Here is a 19,653-nt window from a genome sequence, read left to right as displayed (position 1 = left end):
CACTCCTCAAGGAGACCACACAGTTTCTCTGTGTGGATGGACGAAGCTTTCTGTTGAAAAGGTTCAGATAAAGGAGAGAGAGTTTGTTTAACAAAAATGAAGAAATAGACGATATTAATTCTCCATAGGTTTATTTATTTTATTTTGAGCATCCGTCTGTAATGATCCAGCTTCTATTGAAAGAGTGAAATCCAATTATGATCACAATATCTGAACATTCTGTATCATTTTATAGCATCAAACAGCAAAAGGGAATGGTGTCTGTGTGGTCATTAAAATTAGTATTGTTATTAGTATCAGCATTAATAATAATTATTAAAACATTAGCATCATTAGTATTATTTCATGAGAGGGCCTACAGATTTGTTTTCCCTCAGTGGGAGATGAATCACAGTCTTGCAATTTATTAATGTGTTTGAATTTCAGCAACAGTATCATTTTGATTCCTCTTCTGATGCTGGTGACCTCAGACAAATCAAACCACTGAAATTAAGCGTTTTGAAGATTGACTCCTCACGAACATTTGCACTGAAGAAAAGTACTGTTGCACTGACCTCTGTGGGCTGAGAGGTTCACCGCACTGTACTGCTGTACTTCACAGAGTGTGGGTAGTGCACCTAGAAGCCTGTAGATGGAAGCAAAGCAGCATCATAAAGTTTGCCTTCACTTGCTGAATTAAACCTGGAAGGCAGTCCAGGGCTTTGGTTGCTTGTTGACAGCTGCTGCCTTAATGTACCTCAGACATTAAGCTTACGCAGGTTGTAATGCAAACACAGTGAGGAAGTTTAAAATCATACCTCCATAAAAGTTGTCCATGAGTTCAGTATTTTAGCTAAACTAACCACTTATACCTGAAAGTTGAGGATTTAAAGTTGAGGTTTATTGCTGCTGTATTGCTCCTGCTGATTGTTTTGTGAGTATCAGTCTGCGATGCGCTTCAGGATGTTACTGGGATGGGTTTCTGTCCCAAAAATGTGACTGGGATTACTCAGATAAAGGAAATTATTGAATGAATGAGTGAACAGGTTATTTTATTTTATTGACAAGTTCTATAAATCTGCTTGAAAAATAGAGAGTTCAACTGATTGATATTGATTGATATCTGCTTGATATTATTCTCAAGAACATATTTTTTGGATGTTAAATGAAATTATCGTAATGTGAAAAAGGTGAATTATTTTGTTAATTAAGCAATTGCAGCAATTGTTATTATTGTTATTATTATTTCTATAGAGAGTGAATAGAATACATTTATTCAATTAGTTTAGATCAGGGGTCTCAAACTCAAATTGGCTTGGGGCCACTGACAGCACTGTTATCTTACAGGAGGGCCACTACAAAATTCAAGTTCAATATATGCACTACTCACAAAAAGTTAGGGATATTCAGCTTTCGGGTGAAATTTCAGGATGAACCTAAAATGCATTCTAACCTTTCCAGGTGAACTTAATGTGACCTTCTCTAAACCTTTGAATGCACATGTCCAACTGTTCAGTGTTTCAGTACTTTTTGCACAAGTAGACAACAGCAAAATTCACAACAGGTTTGATCCATGAATCGACCAATACATTTCCTGCTTCAGTTAGAATTGGTATTTAAACAGTCCTCCTCATCATGCTGTTCACATTCTGACATCATGAGACCAAGACGACACCTAACAGTTGATCAGCAGCACCTCGCCATTGCGAGGCTTCAAACAGGAAGTCCTCAGACGGAGGTGTTCACTGAGCTTAGAGGGTCACAGAGTGTCATCAGGAGGTTGTAAGAGTGATACAGAGACTGGAAGAGTCACAGAAAGGAGAGGAGTGGACGTCCTTTGGCCACATCCCAATTTATTGAGACACTGAACATTTTTTGTTGTGGTATACCCACCACTGTTGTTAGATTTTCTTCAAATAAATTGTTTAAGATGAATAAAATTACCATTGCATGCTTCTACTTAAATGCCCTACTTTCATGATATAATATCACTGTAGCATTCACTTTTTACATTTTCCATAAATTTCACCTGAAAGACGAATATCCCTAACTTTTTGTGAGTAGTGTAATTTGTCATTTCAAACAAAACAAAATGTAAACTGCAGTTTAGAAACATTTTCCAAACAGTTTCAGGTTCTAGTACAGGTCTTTTGTTCTTGTTTTTTTTAGATTATTTTAACTTAATTAAAATAATCTAACAAAGCTTCACTCTCCAGCACCAAAGTGAACACAGCCACAGCCAGTGTTTGCTGAAAGAGGAAGGCACTGGACACAAGATATCGGCAACTTGCGGCATGCAATCCTTCAGTAACTCTCCTTCGGTGGAGGGTTTCCCTGCATTTTGGCAATTCATTCACTCACCATGTCACTGAACTTCCAAGGCAGCGTCTGCATCCTCTTCAGCTCTGCAGAGACAGCCCTGCCACTTCTCCATGTGTAGTCCAGTATTGCAGCTTGAGCCTATATTGCTTTAAAACTGTGACTTCTTCCTTGCATATCAGGCAGGCTGCGTGTCCACTGAATTCCACAAACAAACACTGAAATGTCTATCTTTCTTGAAACTGTCTGTGTTCTTCAGCCACTTTTCTTTTTGGTTTGGAAAGAGACACTTAAACGGCTCACAGCCAAACAACGACGCATCGGCGCCACCTGCTCTCCGTCATGGAGAACCTGTGCAGACACGAGCGCCACCTTTGCCCTTTGACCTTTGCTACCTCGTCAAAACACGTTATTGTAGAATGGTTTATTTTTTGAATTTGATATGAACGGGTAGTGTACAATGGTTTAAGCATCATTAAAAAAAAAAAATTAAATTAAAAAATATTTCACGGGCCGGATTTCATTGTTTTTTGACATCTAGGGGGTCAGCGGGCCGGCAGTTTGAGACCTCTGGTTTAGATGAAGTAGCTTGTCAATCAGTCCCTTAAATTGTACAAAACTCATTTCACATGCACATAAAAAGTAACCAACCATATATACAGTATTGGTAAGTCATGTACGCAGCAATAAAGGGTACAGTTATTATAATGAAATATATGTTTAGTGAACAAATAACTGAAATTATGATGATGAATGATGATATAGGGAACGTGCCAAATGCAACATCTTTGTAATACACCGTTCTTCTATATGTTCGTGATCCTATTACTGTCCTTAAATGCAACTGCTTTTTGTTCACATATTGCACTGCTGTATCTTCCTTCGGTTTGCAAATGCACCCACCCTTTTTAGCCTTTAATCAGGGCCCAGAAAGAAACGGAGGGGGGAAAACGAGATAGTATGCTGTCTGTTCAAATACCAACAGCAGCACCTACAGCTATCAGTACTCCTCCCTAATCTGCTCAGGATACTATAAATGCACCTGGTGAGGGTGATGAGCATTTTTAACATTGGGAAGCACATTTTTTTTGCCATCTACACTTTTTTGGTAAATTCTGCTCCTTCTTATAATATCCCTAAGCTATGGAAGTGAGTGACACGTGACATTCTTTAGACATAATTGAGGAACACAAGGTCATCACACAAGATCGCAAAGGCATTCAGCCCCTTCTGTTTTGTGCTGCCATGATGTTTTAGATACCAAAAAGAGCACTGGTATTTCACTTTGCTTGCAATGACACTGAAGATTTTTTGTGTTGCTTTTCAGCCACTTCTCGCCCAGTGTACTGTAAATACTTGCAGTGAAAAGTTAGTTGCTTGTTTCGAGGAAGTTAATTTGAAGCTCTGACGGTTTCTACAAAGTTTCACTTCAACAGGTGTGGTCCCCAGGGTGCAGAGAAAAGGGGAAGAGACTCTTTAAAGATGACATGTTTAGAAACGGCAGGAAACTGAGAAACCTTCAGAGCTTAACTGATAACAGACGTTCACAGCATATTGACTTGATGTGGTGTTATTTTACATGTTTTTAGGTTCCCGAGACCCATATGAGAAATCCTCAAAAGCTTTTTGTGTTTCTCACAAGCACACTATTGTCATACTCACACTGTCTTTAATGGTTATGTGACTGGCCAAATCTTAGGTATAATAAGTATATTGAATGAAAGATGAAAGCAGAAACGATTAACAAAATGACCAAACATGAAAAGCAAAGATTTTTATTTGAATTACAAAATGCAAAACAAGATACAGAATATATGCAGTTCTTCTACAGTGCAATTTGTTATTTACATGTCAGAGAGTCAAGTTAGTGATCAAGTTAATACTACAATAATGACACAAGATGTTCAAGAAAAGTTATCATGATAAACAACAGTATTCAGTGCAGGAAAATATATTCATACAATATAAAGGTTTAAGAACTGGAATGGTATTTTTAACTTATTTACAGGCTGTAGAGAAATCCATTTCCAATGGTTTGGTTAATCACATACGACAACCATTTATTTCAGCAGATTTGCAGAGCTGTGGTCATCTATGCTGTGCATCCGTCTCATCCTTTTATTGTCTCTTCATCTGAAAAAAATCAAATGAAAAAAACAAGTTATATATGTTATATTCAGTTGTCAAATACAGATTGTTCAGCAGTGGTAAGGTTTGATTGATCACGTCAGTCTGGACTTTCACCCAGCTGGAGAGCTGACAGCCACATGATTTGTTGCAGGAGACTGAAGCGCTAAAACAATTATACTAACTATTGGACTGGATGATTTGCTCATGATAACATTTTTAACTTGCATAAAAAGGTCCATCCTCATACACCAAGACATGGTAATTGCCTTTTGATTTGTTACTTAAAGATGGTATTTGTAATGTGTGTAAGTCAATCAATTGTTAATACAGTGATATGTACTGTAGAGCATTTGAAATGCACAAAACCCCTACATTGTCTGCGGTTGGAGATGCTTGTCTCTCTGCTGCTGATAAATGTTGATGAGTGTGCTGGTTGGCCAATAAACTCTGCTCAGCACCGAGCCGGTGAACTCGAAGATGCATTTAGTACAACTTTACTGTGTCCATCCACATCAAAACAATAAATCTGTAATATCACTTTACTAACTTTTACATACAGTAAAGAGCAATTCACCAGCCAGAGAGAATGGTTTGGTACCAATTAACTTATCAGATAATCCTGATCATGAATTACATTTTTGATTTTTTTTTTGTTGTTGTTGTCTCTTTTGTCTTTTGACTATCTGGCCAATTTCGAGTCCTAAGATGATTATTAACGTTGTCTTCTCTTTATATTTGACATTTATTTACATGTCTCTGTTTTATTTTAGAAGTGCTTAATTATATCTTCTACAGTCTTTAATATAACTGAAATTCAGAAAAGGCCTGTATGTTTACCTTGACCAGGCTGAATATCAAGCTATAGAAGAGAGTGGATATGAAGAGGAATATGAAGGAGGAGGTTGTGGACCACAGACTGCTGAGCTCATCCTCTTCAGTGGCATCTTCTGTGCAGCTCAGAGCACAACTCAGGTTTGACTCTGGAGCAGAAGAGGAAGGTATAGCTGGTTAGGTGTGCATGCATGTGTGCGTACGTGTGTGTGTGTATGTTAAAGGTTTTCATTGAGATAACACATAGACACCACTGTCTCTTTTATATACTGATAATCCCTTCTTTCCTCTTTTTGTCGTGTGTGGATGATTCAGTTAAACAGTGGAACAGATCAGCATACTACTGTGACTTTGTGCTTGCCTTTCAGTTTGCTTTAGAATATTGAAGTCATTCATAAACATGTAACAAAAGTGTCTTCATGCAACATTTATTTGAAATGGTCAGCACAATTGTGAAGCTGTTAGACAGAGTGACAAAGACAGATCAAAACACAATATGACAAATTGACAGGTTAATTTTACAATCACAAAGACTGATGACATCACAGATTGAACATGTTCCCATGGCAGAGTGCGCACACGGCGACAGAACAACACGTTAGCACAAAATACCACATTTAAAGCGGAGTTTATTTGTCACATTCAATCGAGTTACCCTGGGCCTTAGACACTTCTTGGGATTCCATGGACTGATTGCTGTTCCCGGCAGGCCATGCGCTGCACATGAACTTACTACTTTCCCACTTTTGCTTGGTGATGATGTAAACACTTGTCACTGAGTAGCCATGTTGTGTCTTCTGTGGGGGGAAGTTAATGCCATCAGTATAGGGGCCGGTCGATGTTCCTGTATATTCTGACCAAGCGATGTAGTAATCCTGCAGCGTAGGACTGGAGACCAGACACACAAGGGTGACTTCATCCCCTTTGTTGTTGTCCACCTGTGGCAGGATGTGGACTGCCACTTTTGGCTTCTTACCATCTGAAAGAGACACTTGGTTTACTAAGGACATTCAGATATATGCTTTTCATTCACTGTACATGTACATGTTTGTGTGTGTGAGTTGGGCTACTTCCCCAGACTTACAGATGACTGTTCTACCAATTGTTCTCTGTCACTCAGACACATACCTCCTTTGTGGACAGTCAAATCTTGAATAACTGGTGTCATATCGTCTTTTGCGGCAGAACAGCGCACTTTTTTGACTCCCTGCCACTCGGTGCGACTACGAGTCATCAAGCTGGTTTTGCTGTACTGATTGCCTTCAGACGTTTGTGTTTCTTTGATGTTGTCAGTCACAGTTTGTCCGTCAATTTGCCAAGTGATTTTAATGCCATTTACAATGGCCCTGTCTGCTCCAGTAATGACACACTTCAACTCTGCCTGGTTGTTGTTGAAAATTTCTTTGGGGCTCGGTTGGTGCAGTGTCACTGTGACCAGAGCTAAATAAAAGGGAGTAACAGAGAAATGGTTGTCAGAAACATTTTTCAACATCGTGATGATTCGAAAAACTATGAACTTCTCGTTTATGTTATACTGTTTATGCCAAGGTCCAGCATAAACTACTTTACTATGTTTTAAGTTATGTAAGAACTGTGATGGCACTGCACCTTTTGAGGTCGTCTTTATAGATTTTTTTCCTTTGTAAGTCACCTCACAGGTATAAACAGCTTTACTGTCCCAGTCTGTGTTGCTGACCTTCAGGACACTGGCAGCTGAATGTAACCCTCCAATTGTTTTGATGGCAGTTTCAATTAAGCTGGTCAACTCTGAGCCATTCTTTTTCCACTGAAATTGGGCATTTGTTCCACTGACACTGTCCTCGACCATACACACGAGGGTCTGGGTGTCATCACTCGGCACTGCTACCAAAGTCACTTTTGAAAGAATAAGCTCTGGAATAGCTTGAGGAAACAACAAAGTTACAAACATTAATTTCAGATTGTATTCAAACGAAATCTATGCGTCAGACAGACAAAGTAAATGTGAGGGAATAAACATTTCTGAACATTCATGGATAAGAGTAAGATGCATGACATATTCTGGTAAAGGAGTTTGAAAAATGACATACTTTGTATTTTTAGATGATTGGGAGATCCAACATGTGTTACGTAACATGTAAAGGGCTTCCTTGATTCCCAGTCAGATTTTGATACTTGGACCAAACTGACTCCTGTATATTTGTTGTTTAGCTCAGCTGTAGGATATTGCATCGAAGTCAGAGTGGTGTTACTGTCATCGGTCCACTGGAAAGTAAGACCATTTGGGTAGAAATCGCGAGCAAGACAACCTACAATGATGTTGTCTTGTGTCCCGGAGTTGCACTGAACCAAAGGGAACAGAGTCGGTGATGCTGTTGCCTCTGTAAAAGAGTTTTAAAAGTGTTGACACATGTCAATACCCATATAGATAAATTAAAGAACACAGATGATCAGTGTCATGTCTAAACGCCAGTCACAAATATTAATGGAGAGAAGATAAGATAAGACCTTTATTTGTCACATACACAGTTTTACACAGTATAAGTGAACGTTCTGAGTGCCAGTTCCAGACTGAAACAACAATAAAAATAAAAATAAAATATAAAATAAACATACGAAGTGAAACAATAAAAGTAAGTATACATATATATATATATATATATATATAAAGATGGAGATAAATAAATAAATAAGTCTAATCAACCTCATTTTTCAAAATGCTGTTTATCTTTATATTCATATAATCACTATGTCAATAAGTACAGTACCAGTATTGTTGTCTTTGGTAAAATTCACCCAGCAAAGGTACATTTATCTATATCATCTTAGAGATGCCTAAATAATAGATTATGGTTTACTTAACAACTGCCTACTTAATGAGTTAATGGTAATATAATGGCTGATCATCCTCGGGATAGCGAGTTCATTTTAACGAATAATAAATTTTTGATAATTAGTTTTCTTCATCTATTCAGCACAGATTAACATTCTGGGTCTGAATCAACAAGTTATGTAACACTAAACTGTTTTGTGAAATATAATTTATCCATTTACAAATTGTTTGTTGTATTTTAGGACCATTTTGTGCCTTTTTGTTTCATAGTAAATAGTAAAAAATAAGATAAATCCTTGCTGGGAAGCTTTAACAATTTGAATTTCAGTGCAAATACATTGCTCCTTTTAAAATTCAGTCACCCGCATGTCATTGCATAAGAAACACTCTGTTAAAAGTCTGTACATGTTAATCTCTTTGTTCAGTGTTTAATTTTAGAAACATATACTGACCCTGGATTAAACTCCCTATAAAATATGTTTCTATGTTCAGATTTACAGAAACTTATTTTTATAGTATTATATTGATATAGTAATATATTATATATATTGCATTTAAATATTAATAAAAGATAAAATTAGCAGCAATTACAATCCAGCTAAACGAAATTAAAAATAACCACATCTTTTTAGGCAATAACACCAAAGAACTTTTTCACATGCTTTCTAAGAAACAGGTGCGTTACAAACATCTGTGTCCTCTGTTTTCCAGCTTTAGTATTAATCTAAACAAGGAATTAAGTTTAACTCTTTGAACACCAATAATCACATTTTAAAAAGAACATTTAGCAAGTCATTAAAAACGGTATATTTAAATGTTGCTTACCTGAAGTTACTGTGACTTGAGTCCCACTGCCCCAGTAGTCGAAGTAATCACAGTGCTGCATCTGTACTCACTGCTTGAACAAAAACCTTATGTACCAGAAAAATGTGTTAAAACCTCACAAAGTGCGTGAAATACACTGAAATCCTGGTCAGTATTACATTCTGGTATCCCCCTGGGAGCATGTGCCCTGTGATGATCTTTAATCAGTTCTTCAAGTTTAGATTTGGTGGAAGACAATGGTTACATCTGTGCACTAGCTGCGACTTTAATCTAATAATTAACTAACTTTTAACTACTAATGCTCTTATTAAAAATGATAAATAGGCGACTACCTCGTATTCCAATGAGAAATATTTTGTCCTGTCCTTTTTTTTCATCAGAAGAAAGCTAGAGTGTTGAATTATTGGTCTTAGGTTTTTGTATGGGTGTATATCTCAGTGCCCCGACCATCACTATGATAAACCCCAGTACAAAAACCAAAGACTGTTTCCTGCACTGGAGAGCTAAAGGACCTATACTGTCAACAGTGGGTAAGAATTTAACAAAACTTAAATTTCAATCAACAAAACTACATAGGTTGTCAGATATGCATTTTGCATTCATATTCAATTAAACATATATTTGTCATTACATAACATGGCTTATGCATGCATGTATTTCAATCTGAGGAACTGATAGCCCAGTTCATGTTCAAGTTCATGTTTTAAAATGTTTTTTTTTTCTACTTTTGATATATTTGAAATACCCTAACCTAACCAACCCACTAAATGGTGGTCACCAACCAAAATGTTGGATAAACCTGCATCACCATAACCTGCTATATTAATTCAAATACGCTATATTAGAAAAGAAAAAAAAAAAGACAATTCAATGTGAAATATTTTGAATATATTTTGTAAGCTAAGCTTGTTGCGTTATCATGTCTCAATGTGCTTTAGAATAAAGGTCAAACAAAATTAGGCTTAATTAGAATAATGCACGACAAGACAAAACATATAAGAAAGTATTACATAAAAAACACGGGATAAGAAATAAGATAATTATAATGACAAATGTCAAATGTTTATATTGTTATTATTAACACATTAAACCTAAGTAAAAGCTTGTGAAAAAGATATTTTTTAGTATGCTTTTAAAAGAAGACGCTATTGTGTGTGAACACTTTTGTTTCAGCTTAGGACAAGTTATGACAGAATCTTAGTGTGAGGAAATGCATAAAATATATTAGGGAGGCATTTTAAAAACAACGTGTATAACGTTGAATATCAGTAACATCTGCAGTGGTTTGTGAACAGCTCTGTGGCTTCCTGTATCTCCGTGGCTGTCGAGCACAATAATAAACGGCAGAGTCTTCAGTCGTCAGGCTGCTCATCTGCAGATACACTTGGTTCACATTGTTGTCTCTGGAAATGGTGAAGCGATTCTGGACTGACGTGGAATAAGCTTTAGTGCTTCCACTGGGAGCAGAAATGTAGGCAACCCACTCCAGTCCTTTTCCTTCAGCTTGTCTGATCCAGCCGATAGCAGCGCTATCATCTGATATTCCATCATATGTGCAGGTCAGTTTGTGGGATTCTCCATGCCGCTTCACCACTGGTTCAGACTCTGTCAGAGTCTGACTCCAAACACCTGAGGAGAAAAGCACTTCGATCAGAACAGAGCAGCAGAAATGTTGACAAAAAACAAGGAGCAGAAGTGTGTATTCACCAGAAATCGATGATAGCATGAGAAACACAATACGTGTAGTTAAAGTCATTGTGAAAATATGTTGAATGTCCGGTTAGTGGTTTGGTTTGACTTAAGCTTGCAGTGCAATAAATAAAGATGGAAGAGGACAAACTTTGCATTGACTCCGCCTCACGGAGCTGAAAAAAAACAACAACTGATACTTACTAACTGAGAGGATTACTCAGAGCTCATGTTGATTATGTAAACATATAAATTACAGTCAATAAGTTAGTGTTTGCTTATTATCTGCAATTTCTAATTCAGGTTTCAGGCTGTTTGACGATAAATGGAACCGAGTGGATCGAGCATTTGGTGCAAAAAAACGGCATAAGGTTAATGATTTACATGTTACATTAATTAATGGCACACAGCACATCTGAGCAGAGTATTGTGATACGTTTTTTTAAGCCAGAAGTCTGGGACGAATTTGGTAACAGGTTCGTATCAGGATTCTGTTCATCTTCCAAACTACGTGGTCATTTTCATAGTGAAGTTTTCATAGTGCACATAGAAGAGAGGTGAAACACGTGTACAGCCAGTCACATTCACACATATGAGCCCCTAAAAAAGGGTGAAAAGCCATTTTACCTAAGTTGCATTTATATTGACAGGGTGAGGAAGCCATCACTGACCTCCATATGCTCCATGTGAGGCCGTTATTGGAATCAGTAATTGTCTGCCCTCTATAGTTTTAAAGGAGGAACTACAACTATTTCTGTTTCAACATGATGTAACTCACTTAAAATAGAGGAAAATGGTTGTGCTCTAAGCTCTGTGATACATCATTAACCCGGAGAAGAGATTTCCCTGCCCTTTAGCTAGTGAATGCTGGGATACACTCCAACACTGACATGACGATGAACAGGGAAAAGAAGCCGATGGAAAAAGGACAAATGGGTGGAAAGAAGTGATGATTTTGTGACACAGACGTCACAGTGTGTGTGTGTGTGTGTGTGTGTGTGTGTGTGTGTGTGTGTGTGTGTGTGTGTGTGTGTGTTTAGTACTGATGTGTGTATCCGCTCAACCTCACTCATTTTCATATTTCGTCTTTCCGAGTTTCACTGAGACTTTACCAAGTTCTGCATTTGAACCTTAATCTGAATCCCATCCTGTATATAAAAAAACATTTGAGATAGTCATGGGCCATGAGTTCAGTAAGCATTATTTTCATATTTGGTATAACATTGGATAAAGAATCCCTCAAGTCACAGTGATGCAGCCCTGTCAGCAATTCGAGAAAAACCTACAGTGACTCACAGAAAATCAAGGGAAAGTAATTTAGATTTAATTATTCAATTTAGAATTATCATTTACATTTATTACTTCTACAGACTAACAGACAATGACAACAAGGCCACAACAAAAACACTGATGGAGTGAATTCAAGGAGAAGTAGCCTCGTGCAACAGACTAATGAATGAACCAAAACAGATTAGTGACAATCACTTGAAACACCAGTAAAACATTTAGAATTAGTTTTGTAAGGGGGTCATTTAAATGTCTAAATCAACCCGGGTATCAGAAAGGAGGTGTATTCTTGCTTGTCAGTGAGTTGACAGGTGATGTGAGGTGTATTAAGAGTTACTGTGACACAGCCATATTGTCTTTCTACCAGGAGGTTTGTCTTACCTGCCCAGTTAATTGACGGGGTGAGAAAAACAACTAAATAATCAGGTCTGATCATCGTAAAAGCCAGTTGTCTCTGTCCAGTCAGAGATTTAGTCTTTCCAGTCCTTTACTCCGCAATACACATGTAGAGATGGAAGCGAACAGAATTTTGCATTGACTCCTCAAAGAAAAAACTCACCACATCACACACGTCACTGGAAGAATCATTTTACATTATGACTAGTAATTAATGATGATTATACATTATGTGTTTATTTATTCTGCTCAGCAGCATTTGGTAGCTATCCAAACAGCTGTTGCTTTAATTGTGTGCACCTATGTGTGTGTGTTCAGATGCACTCTCTCTTTGTTTAGTGTCATCTAACTTCACATTCTCTGCTGCCACCTGTAGGTATTTGTAAAAAATGCAGTGTGTAGTTTTTGTAAGGCCTCCCTGCTTTCTTTAACCATTGTGTGCTTGGCACAGTAATACACCGCAGAGTCCTCTGGCTTTAAGTTGGACAGTCTCAGATACACCATGCTGTTGCTGTCATCTCTGCTGATTTCTACACGTCCTTGCACACTGCTGGCATAAGTGTTACTGCTGGCAGTAGAGAAGCCAACCCCTATCCATTCCAGAGCTTTTCCTGCAGGTTGTTTTATCCAGTGCATAGTGCAGCAGCTAAATGTGAAGCCAGATCCCCTGCAGGAGAGGCTGAGTGTCTCCCCTGGCTTTTTTACTACTGAATTGGGAGGAATGGACTCCATACTCTGTCCTGTACAACCTGAAGAGATGAAAGGAGAGAGGAACCACAGAAGAAGAGTGAGACAGTCATCTGGAAAGTCTTCTCGTATCACCGACTGACTATCAGTCCATGTTGCCTGATAAAGGATAAAAAAGCCAGAAGCAGAACTCACAGGGCAGAAAGAGAGCAACCAGCAGAAGAGAGAGTTTGTTCATCATCCTGAGGCTGATGGCTGAGATGTGACCTGTGAGGCTCCACACAAAGTACAAGACCAGTCAGCAGGACAGAAGTACACTGCACAGACTGGAGATTTGCATCAGCATATCAGGGGGAGTGGCTTTTATTTGTGTAATGTTTTCTCATGAAAGAAAAGACAGACAGGTACATGTTATGTTGAACGAAATAATGATTTGCGTCAGGATTTCATGGAGAGGGAGCGGCTCATTTACAGGAACTCTGCTTTAATTCATTTCATGATATCATTCCTCATTTGTTTGCTTTTGCAGTTGTTTGTCCTTCCATGTCTGATATTGTATCACATTCAGAGACTCCATTTTTTATTTTGCTATTTATTTATTTGTGTATATGGTTATTATCTAATGAAAAATTAGTAAGACAGGCTCTCTGCATCATACATGTTAAGTTGAACTCACTGATCAATGCTGAGTATTTCAACTGAGGAAAACAGATGCTTTTAGATAATATTAAGAAAATTTAATGAAATCTAAAGACTGTTTTTGTCTTTACTGTAACAATGAACAGGTCCTGAATATTAACATGAATCACAGATAAAACACATCCATTAAAAGCAGCATTGCAGCAGTGATGGTGTGTATACATGGAGACAAAAGGAGCGAACACCAGGAATGTTGCTTTCCATAAGATATATTACAGCATGTTTAGCAAGTTTTCAAAGTAACCCGCTTTAGTTAAGATGTGAGCTGTTTCCCTGACAGAATTTGTTTACTGTCAGCACCTCAAACATCATAATCATGAATATCCTTAAGTGTACGCGCACAGCTTTATTGCAGCATTTTCTTTTTCATTTATTTGCTCATTTACTGTACACTACTTACTGTATTTGTTGCAAAGAAAGCACAGCAGCTATAATCATATTACAGTCATGTAACAGTCAATCAGTTCAGTTAAGATCAATGACAACACCAGATCTGAGTGTCTCCTCTAACAGAGGGAAGACAAACTTGACAGTAAATGTCCGCTTGTAATTTAATAAAAGAAAACATTAACTTTCACTCTCATGTTTTAATTTTAGATTCCACATAAATTACACTAATGCTCTAATTTTATAATATATAATATTTATAATAGTTTTGTTGTATAAAGCAATTGTTTGGGCTCTACCAGCCCCAAAGATGACAGTTCTTTAAGATTTTGTACAACTGCTGAACCAACTGCAGTCACTGTGAGTCTCTGGCACAATAATAAACAGCAGAATCTTCAGTCTTCAGGCTGTTCATCTGCAGATACACCTGCTGTCTGCTGTTGTCTCTGGAGATGGTGAAGCGGCCTTGGACTGACTGAGAGTAGGATTTGCTGCTAGCGCTGTCATCATCAATCCAGGCCACCCACTCCAGTCCTTTTCCAGGAGCCTGTCTGATCCAGCCAAACTCCGAGCTGCTGAATGTGAATCCAGAGGTTGTACAGGTCAATTTGTGGGATTCTCCAGGCCTTTTAACAGCTGGTTCAGATTCAGTCAGAGTCTGACCATCAACACCTGTCAGACCAAAACACATATGCATGTCATGCATATGTTAGCACAAATGAAATAGCACAATTATAAAGTATGCCAGATCACAATCAATGAAACTCTTCTCTAAACTCTTCACCTGCCCAGCAGATAGTTAAGAGCAGCAGTCCTGTCCTACAGTCCATCATGTTCAACTGTGTGTCCACTGTTCTCTGTCATCCTCTCTGCAGTCAGATAAGTAGAGGAGGAAGACATCTGAGTTTTGCGTTGACTCCTCCTCACAGGGAGGAACTGAATTTGACTTGGATCTCAGACACTGTTTGGGGTAAAATGTACATGAGTCATTCCTCCAAGGGTCCCTCTTGCATGTTTCAGTACAATCTTTGTAATTTGTTGACACATTATTTACTTTGGATTTGAAGCTCAGTCTGCATCATGCAAAGACTTGGACAATAGTTTATGAGATTTAAAATACCTTTAAAGTGGGTAATTGTAATAGAAACAAACAACAAATAAAACCTTAACAAATGTTTGTCATGTTATACTTTTGATTTCAAAAGTCTTTACCATTTTCACAACATTATGGGAACGAAAACTCTAGTAGGAAGAAAATTGAAGAACAGATGCCTTGAGAACATTAATTAAGAAGAAATGCAGGATAAAACATGTAACTTTTCAGTCAGTACAAAGCAATTCCGCTATTTAAATGTAATGTCTTGAAGAGCTTGTTATAAAGCCATCCTTATTTAACATGAATAGTGTGATACAAATAGAGGAGACACTGTAAAAAATACCTCCACTGCACATTTAATATTATTGTTAGTGTGTATTTTTTTAAAAAAACACGATATATTCCTTTTACTTTTTCATTTCTAGATGTCTGTTTGTCTCTTTAACAGTGAACAGGTCCTGAAATCATTAGTGGTCTGAGGGCTCCTCCTCTGGTGGCTTCATGCTACAAGTGTTCAGGCTCTGAGGGGTTTTTGTTCAGGTCTACTGATGGTTTGTGTTACTGTGGGTGTCTGGCACAGTAATACACAGCAGAGTCTTCAGGCTGCACATTCTGTCCGTTTAGAGTCACTGTGTTGCTGGAAGAGTCTAAGTCGACACTGAACTTGTTCTTTAGTGAATCTTTAACGTTGCTGTCACTACTAATCCACTCCAGTCCTTTCCCTGCAGGCTGTCTGATCCAAGCTGTGAAGTAGCTGCTCACAGAATAAGAGACCTGACAGGTGATGGTCAGACTCTGACCAGGCTGCACAGTCACAGAGGCTGGCTGTGTCAACTGTTCACACTTGACCCCTGTGGAGGAAAACATGGTGAATATTGAATCACTGATAACAGTGAACAGTCAGCGTGCTGTGATCATACTGTCAGTGTCTCTGCCTCAGTGAGACTCACAGGATCCAGCAGCCAGCAGCAGCAGCAGAGCTACAGACAACATGGTTGGTACTGAAGGTGATCTGATGGGAGCTTCTCTTCTTCTGCTGCTACTGACAGCATGATACCAAGTCTTTATAGCAGACTGTGAGGAAGTTCACTTTGCATAGAGAAGGACACTGATGGGGTATAAAAGAAGGATGGACTGTTGTGTCACAAGTAGTCATAGCTTGGAATTGTGTTGTGAACATTTACTAAATTAAGATAACAAGGGTTTTTATGGTGCATTCATATTCTCACTTAACAGAATATTTATTGCTCCCCAAAAGCCAGAGCCACACAAAAACTTGTCTAAAGTGCAGTTTTATTAAGAGTGTTTCTGTGAGTGTGCTGATGATGTTGAACTGAAGCTGGAGCCCAAGTTTTGACTTGTTTTGACATTTTAGTTTTTTGTACAGCGTTGCTCCCTCCTGTGTCACTGTGAGTCTCTGGCACAATAATAAACAGCAGAATCTTCAGTCTTCAGGCTGTTGATCTGCAGATACACCTGCTGTTTGCTGTTGTCTCTGGAGATGGTGAAGCGGCCTTGAACTGACTGAGAGTAGTAGATGCTGCTACTGTCAGTGCTAATAGTGGAAACCCACTCCAGTCCTTTTCCAGCAACCTGTCTGATCCAAGCATTCCAGTAATTGCCCCCAAACCCAGAATATGTGCAGGTCAGTCTGTGGGACTCTCCAGGCCTTTTAACCACTGGTTCAGACTCAGTCAGTGTTTGACCCTCAGTACCTACAGACATTCAAACATCTCATTAGTTACTGAAATGCAGCCATATTTGTCAGAAAATCAGTTTGTGTTCTTACCTGCCCAGTTAATTGACAGGGTGAGAAAAACAACCAAATAATCAGGTCTGATCATTGTAAAAGCCAGTTGTCTCTGTCCAGCCAGTGATTTAGTCTTTCTAGTCCTTCACATATGTAGAGACTGAGGAGATCAGAGTTTTGCATTGACTCCTCCTCCTTACCACATCACGCACATCACTGGAAGAAAAATTATTTAGACAATAATTTTACAGTATGATTAGAATTATGATTTTTTTAATGACTGATGCTCTTCAAGCAAAGTTTATTCATACTTGATACATAAATGTATTTATTCCATCTTCTCAGCAGCATTTGGTGGATGGTTCATATACTGGAATCAGTAACAGGAACATTATTAAGCAATAGTGTTGTTAAAAAAAAACACCTTTTTTTTATATGATATAAAGATATGATTAGAATTCATAGAGCATATATTGTAATAATACAACTAAGAAACAGGAAGTCACAAACCACAAGATCAGCTGTTACTTTCACAGTGGTGATGCTTGGGTGTATATTTGATCATTAGTGTCATCTAACTTCATATCCTCTGCTGCCACCTGCAGGTCTTTGTAAAACAAAATATTGTGGAGCTTTTGTAAAGCCTCTCTGCTTCCTTTAAACAATTTCTTTCGTTCTGTATTTATTTGAATTTCTATTCTTTTTTTCAACCAAACCTTAAGTGATAGCAATAATCTAGATCGGGGTGTCCAAACTTTTTTCACTGAGGGCCACATACAGAAAAACATACAAAGGGCTGGGCCACTCACTAGAAGTGAGCTATATTGCTAATTTTAATCCACTAGAGGTGATGTATATCACCTCACCTCTAGTGGATTAAAGTTGGCAAAATCTAAATTCTGCTTGATAACTGAATATGATTCAAGAAAAAAAACAGCCTTTCCATTAGTGGGCTTTCATTTATTAGTTGTGGTACAAGCTGGTTTTTGCCTTGTAGGCTCTTGTTCAGTATGTTCAGGTGATCAGTGAGAACCACTAAAAATGCCAACCAGAGAGGGTCACTGAGCTCATGAAGAGGTCGCTCCTCTCTTCAAAACTGGTCCATTTCTGATCTTAGGGAATAAAACCGCAGCAGCACAGAGCCACGACTTAGCCAGCGCACATGAGAATGGTAGAGCAGCCTTACCTCCACTTTCTTGACCCTCGGCGGACACCATAGATTCCTTTGCGCTCACCTGTCCCAGCTGGAGCCCCATCCCATCATACCTCCACACAGCTCGTCCCATTTAAGTCCCATCATGCCAACTGCATCTGGCACAGCTTCAGAAGCATCCTCACCCGTCGTGGTGCTCTTTAGACTGCTAACATCAAGCAGCTCCTCCGTAATGCAAAAATGATCGTCATTAGTTATTAGTTGTGCTTTCATCGCACACCGCATCTGAAACTTTCTACACTCACTTGTTCTCTTACGTTTCCTTAATTCTGCCATTTTGGGTCACCTGTGACACATTTCTTTTTACTCATTTTATAGAGAAGCTGCCTTGTTCAAGACAGTTACTCCACCTAGTGGTGAGACTAAGAAGTACAATTCAGTACAGCACAAGTTCCATGTGTGTGGGCCATATTACAATAAATGTTTAGAATTTCCTACGGGCCAATGAAAATTGGACCGCAGTTGGCCCGCGAGCCATAGTTTGGACACCCCAGATCTAGATAGATAATTTAACAAACTGTGGCGCTGCTATGATATGATTTACTATATAAATATGTCTTAAAAATCATGAAATTAGTGAAGGTTAATGTACAGAAACCGAATATTTTATGATGCAGAACTTTTTAATTCTAAATAAATAAAATAAAGATAAAATAAAATGACAGTAAAATCAAAAACATAAGCACATAGGAATTAAAAACAATAAAAAGAATAAAAATATAATAAAATGGGGACTGAAGTAGTATGAATAAAAAGATATATTAAACAAAAGTTTTCACAAAGACAAAAGTTTTAATATGAGATTTCAAAGAAGCAGGAGACTTGATGTATCTGAGTTCAGCTGGAAAAGAGTTCTTTGTCACATCTGCATTAGCTACATTACAGTATTGTTATTTGTGCTTTTGGATGTTTTTGTAGATTTGGTGATGTGCAAGAAAACTATTTTCATAATTTTGTGTACAACCTGCAAATCAGGTGGAAGCTTTTTATTTGTAGATGTAAATGTTTGTGTCACATGTATGGTCTTCATGCATGTAGTTATGAAGACATGTGTCTTTTTATACGTCTGTTAACATCACTTCCAGGGAAAAAACACAAAATAACATTTTCATATTTTCTTATTTTCATAAAACAAAATTTGAGGAAATCTGTTTCTTTTCCCACTATATTTGTGTCAGCCGTAAATGACTTTAAAATTGAGTCAAATGAGACAAAATAAGACTTCAATATTCAGTCACTACTCTACTACTATTTAAATCAGTGATAATTAATCACACTCAGTTTTACCAAACAAGGGATAGTAAGACAACTGAATGTTGCCAATGGTGGTGGTAAACAGAGGAAGTAGTTTTTGTAACACTATCCTGTTATTGTCTCTCACTGTGTCTCTGGCACAGTAATACACTGCTGTGTCCTCAGTCTTCAGACTGTTCATCTGCAGATAGAGTTTACTGCTGGAGTCGTCTCTGGAGATGGTGAATCTACCCTGGACTGACTGGGAGTAATAGATAGGAGTACTGGATGTGTGTATGATAGCGATCCACTCCAGTCCT

General features: G+C 38.0%; 1 protein-coding gene and 2 gene segments (V, D, J or C); all 3 read right to left on the bottom strand.

Annotated features, from left to right (window-relative positions):
* Window positions 1–19,607, bottom strand: part of LOC139216820 (uncharacterized) — a 48,249-nt gene extending 28,642 nt beyond the window's left edge. Inside the window, exon 1 of the mRNA XM_070848049.1 lies at window positions 19,482–19,607. Within this exon, the coding sequence (XP_070704150.1) occupies window positions 19,482–19,535 (54 nt within the window). The 5' untranslated portion in view covers window positions 19,536–19,607. The remainder of the gene's footprint in view (window positions 1–19,481) is intronic.
* LOC139216813 (Ig mu chain C region membrane-bound form-like) lies at window positions 4,058–9,380 on the bottom strand. The segment is given in 7 exon segments: window positions 4,058–4,431; window positions 5,266–5,408; window positions 5,915–6,238; window positions 6,388–6,699; window positions 6,868–7,161; window positions 7,329–7,619; window positions 8,897–9,380. Coding segments are annotated over 7 exon segments (1,440 nt in total).
* Window positions 15,573–16,130, bottom strand: LOC139216819 (immunoglobulin heavy variable 4-59-like). The segment is given in 2 exon segments: window positions 15,573–15,988; window positions 16,088–16,130. Coding segments are annotated over 2 exon segments (336 nt in total).
* Window positions 19,608–19,653: the final 46 nt, after the last annotated feature.

Source organism: Pempheris klunzingeri, chromosome 17, assembly GCF_042242105.1.
Source record: "Pempheris klunzingeri isolate RE-2024b chromosome 17, fPemKlu1.hap1, whole genome shotgun sequence".
Classification (NCBI taxonomy): domain Eukaryota; kingdom Metazoa; phylum Chordata; class Actinopteri; order Acropomatiformes; family Pempheridae; genus Pempheris; species Pempheris klunzingeri.
Note: the sequence above shows the minus strand (reverse complement) of the source record. Positions and strands in the feature narration are given on the sequence as shown.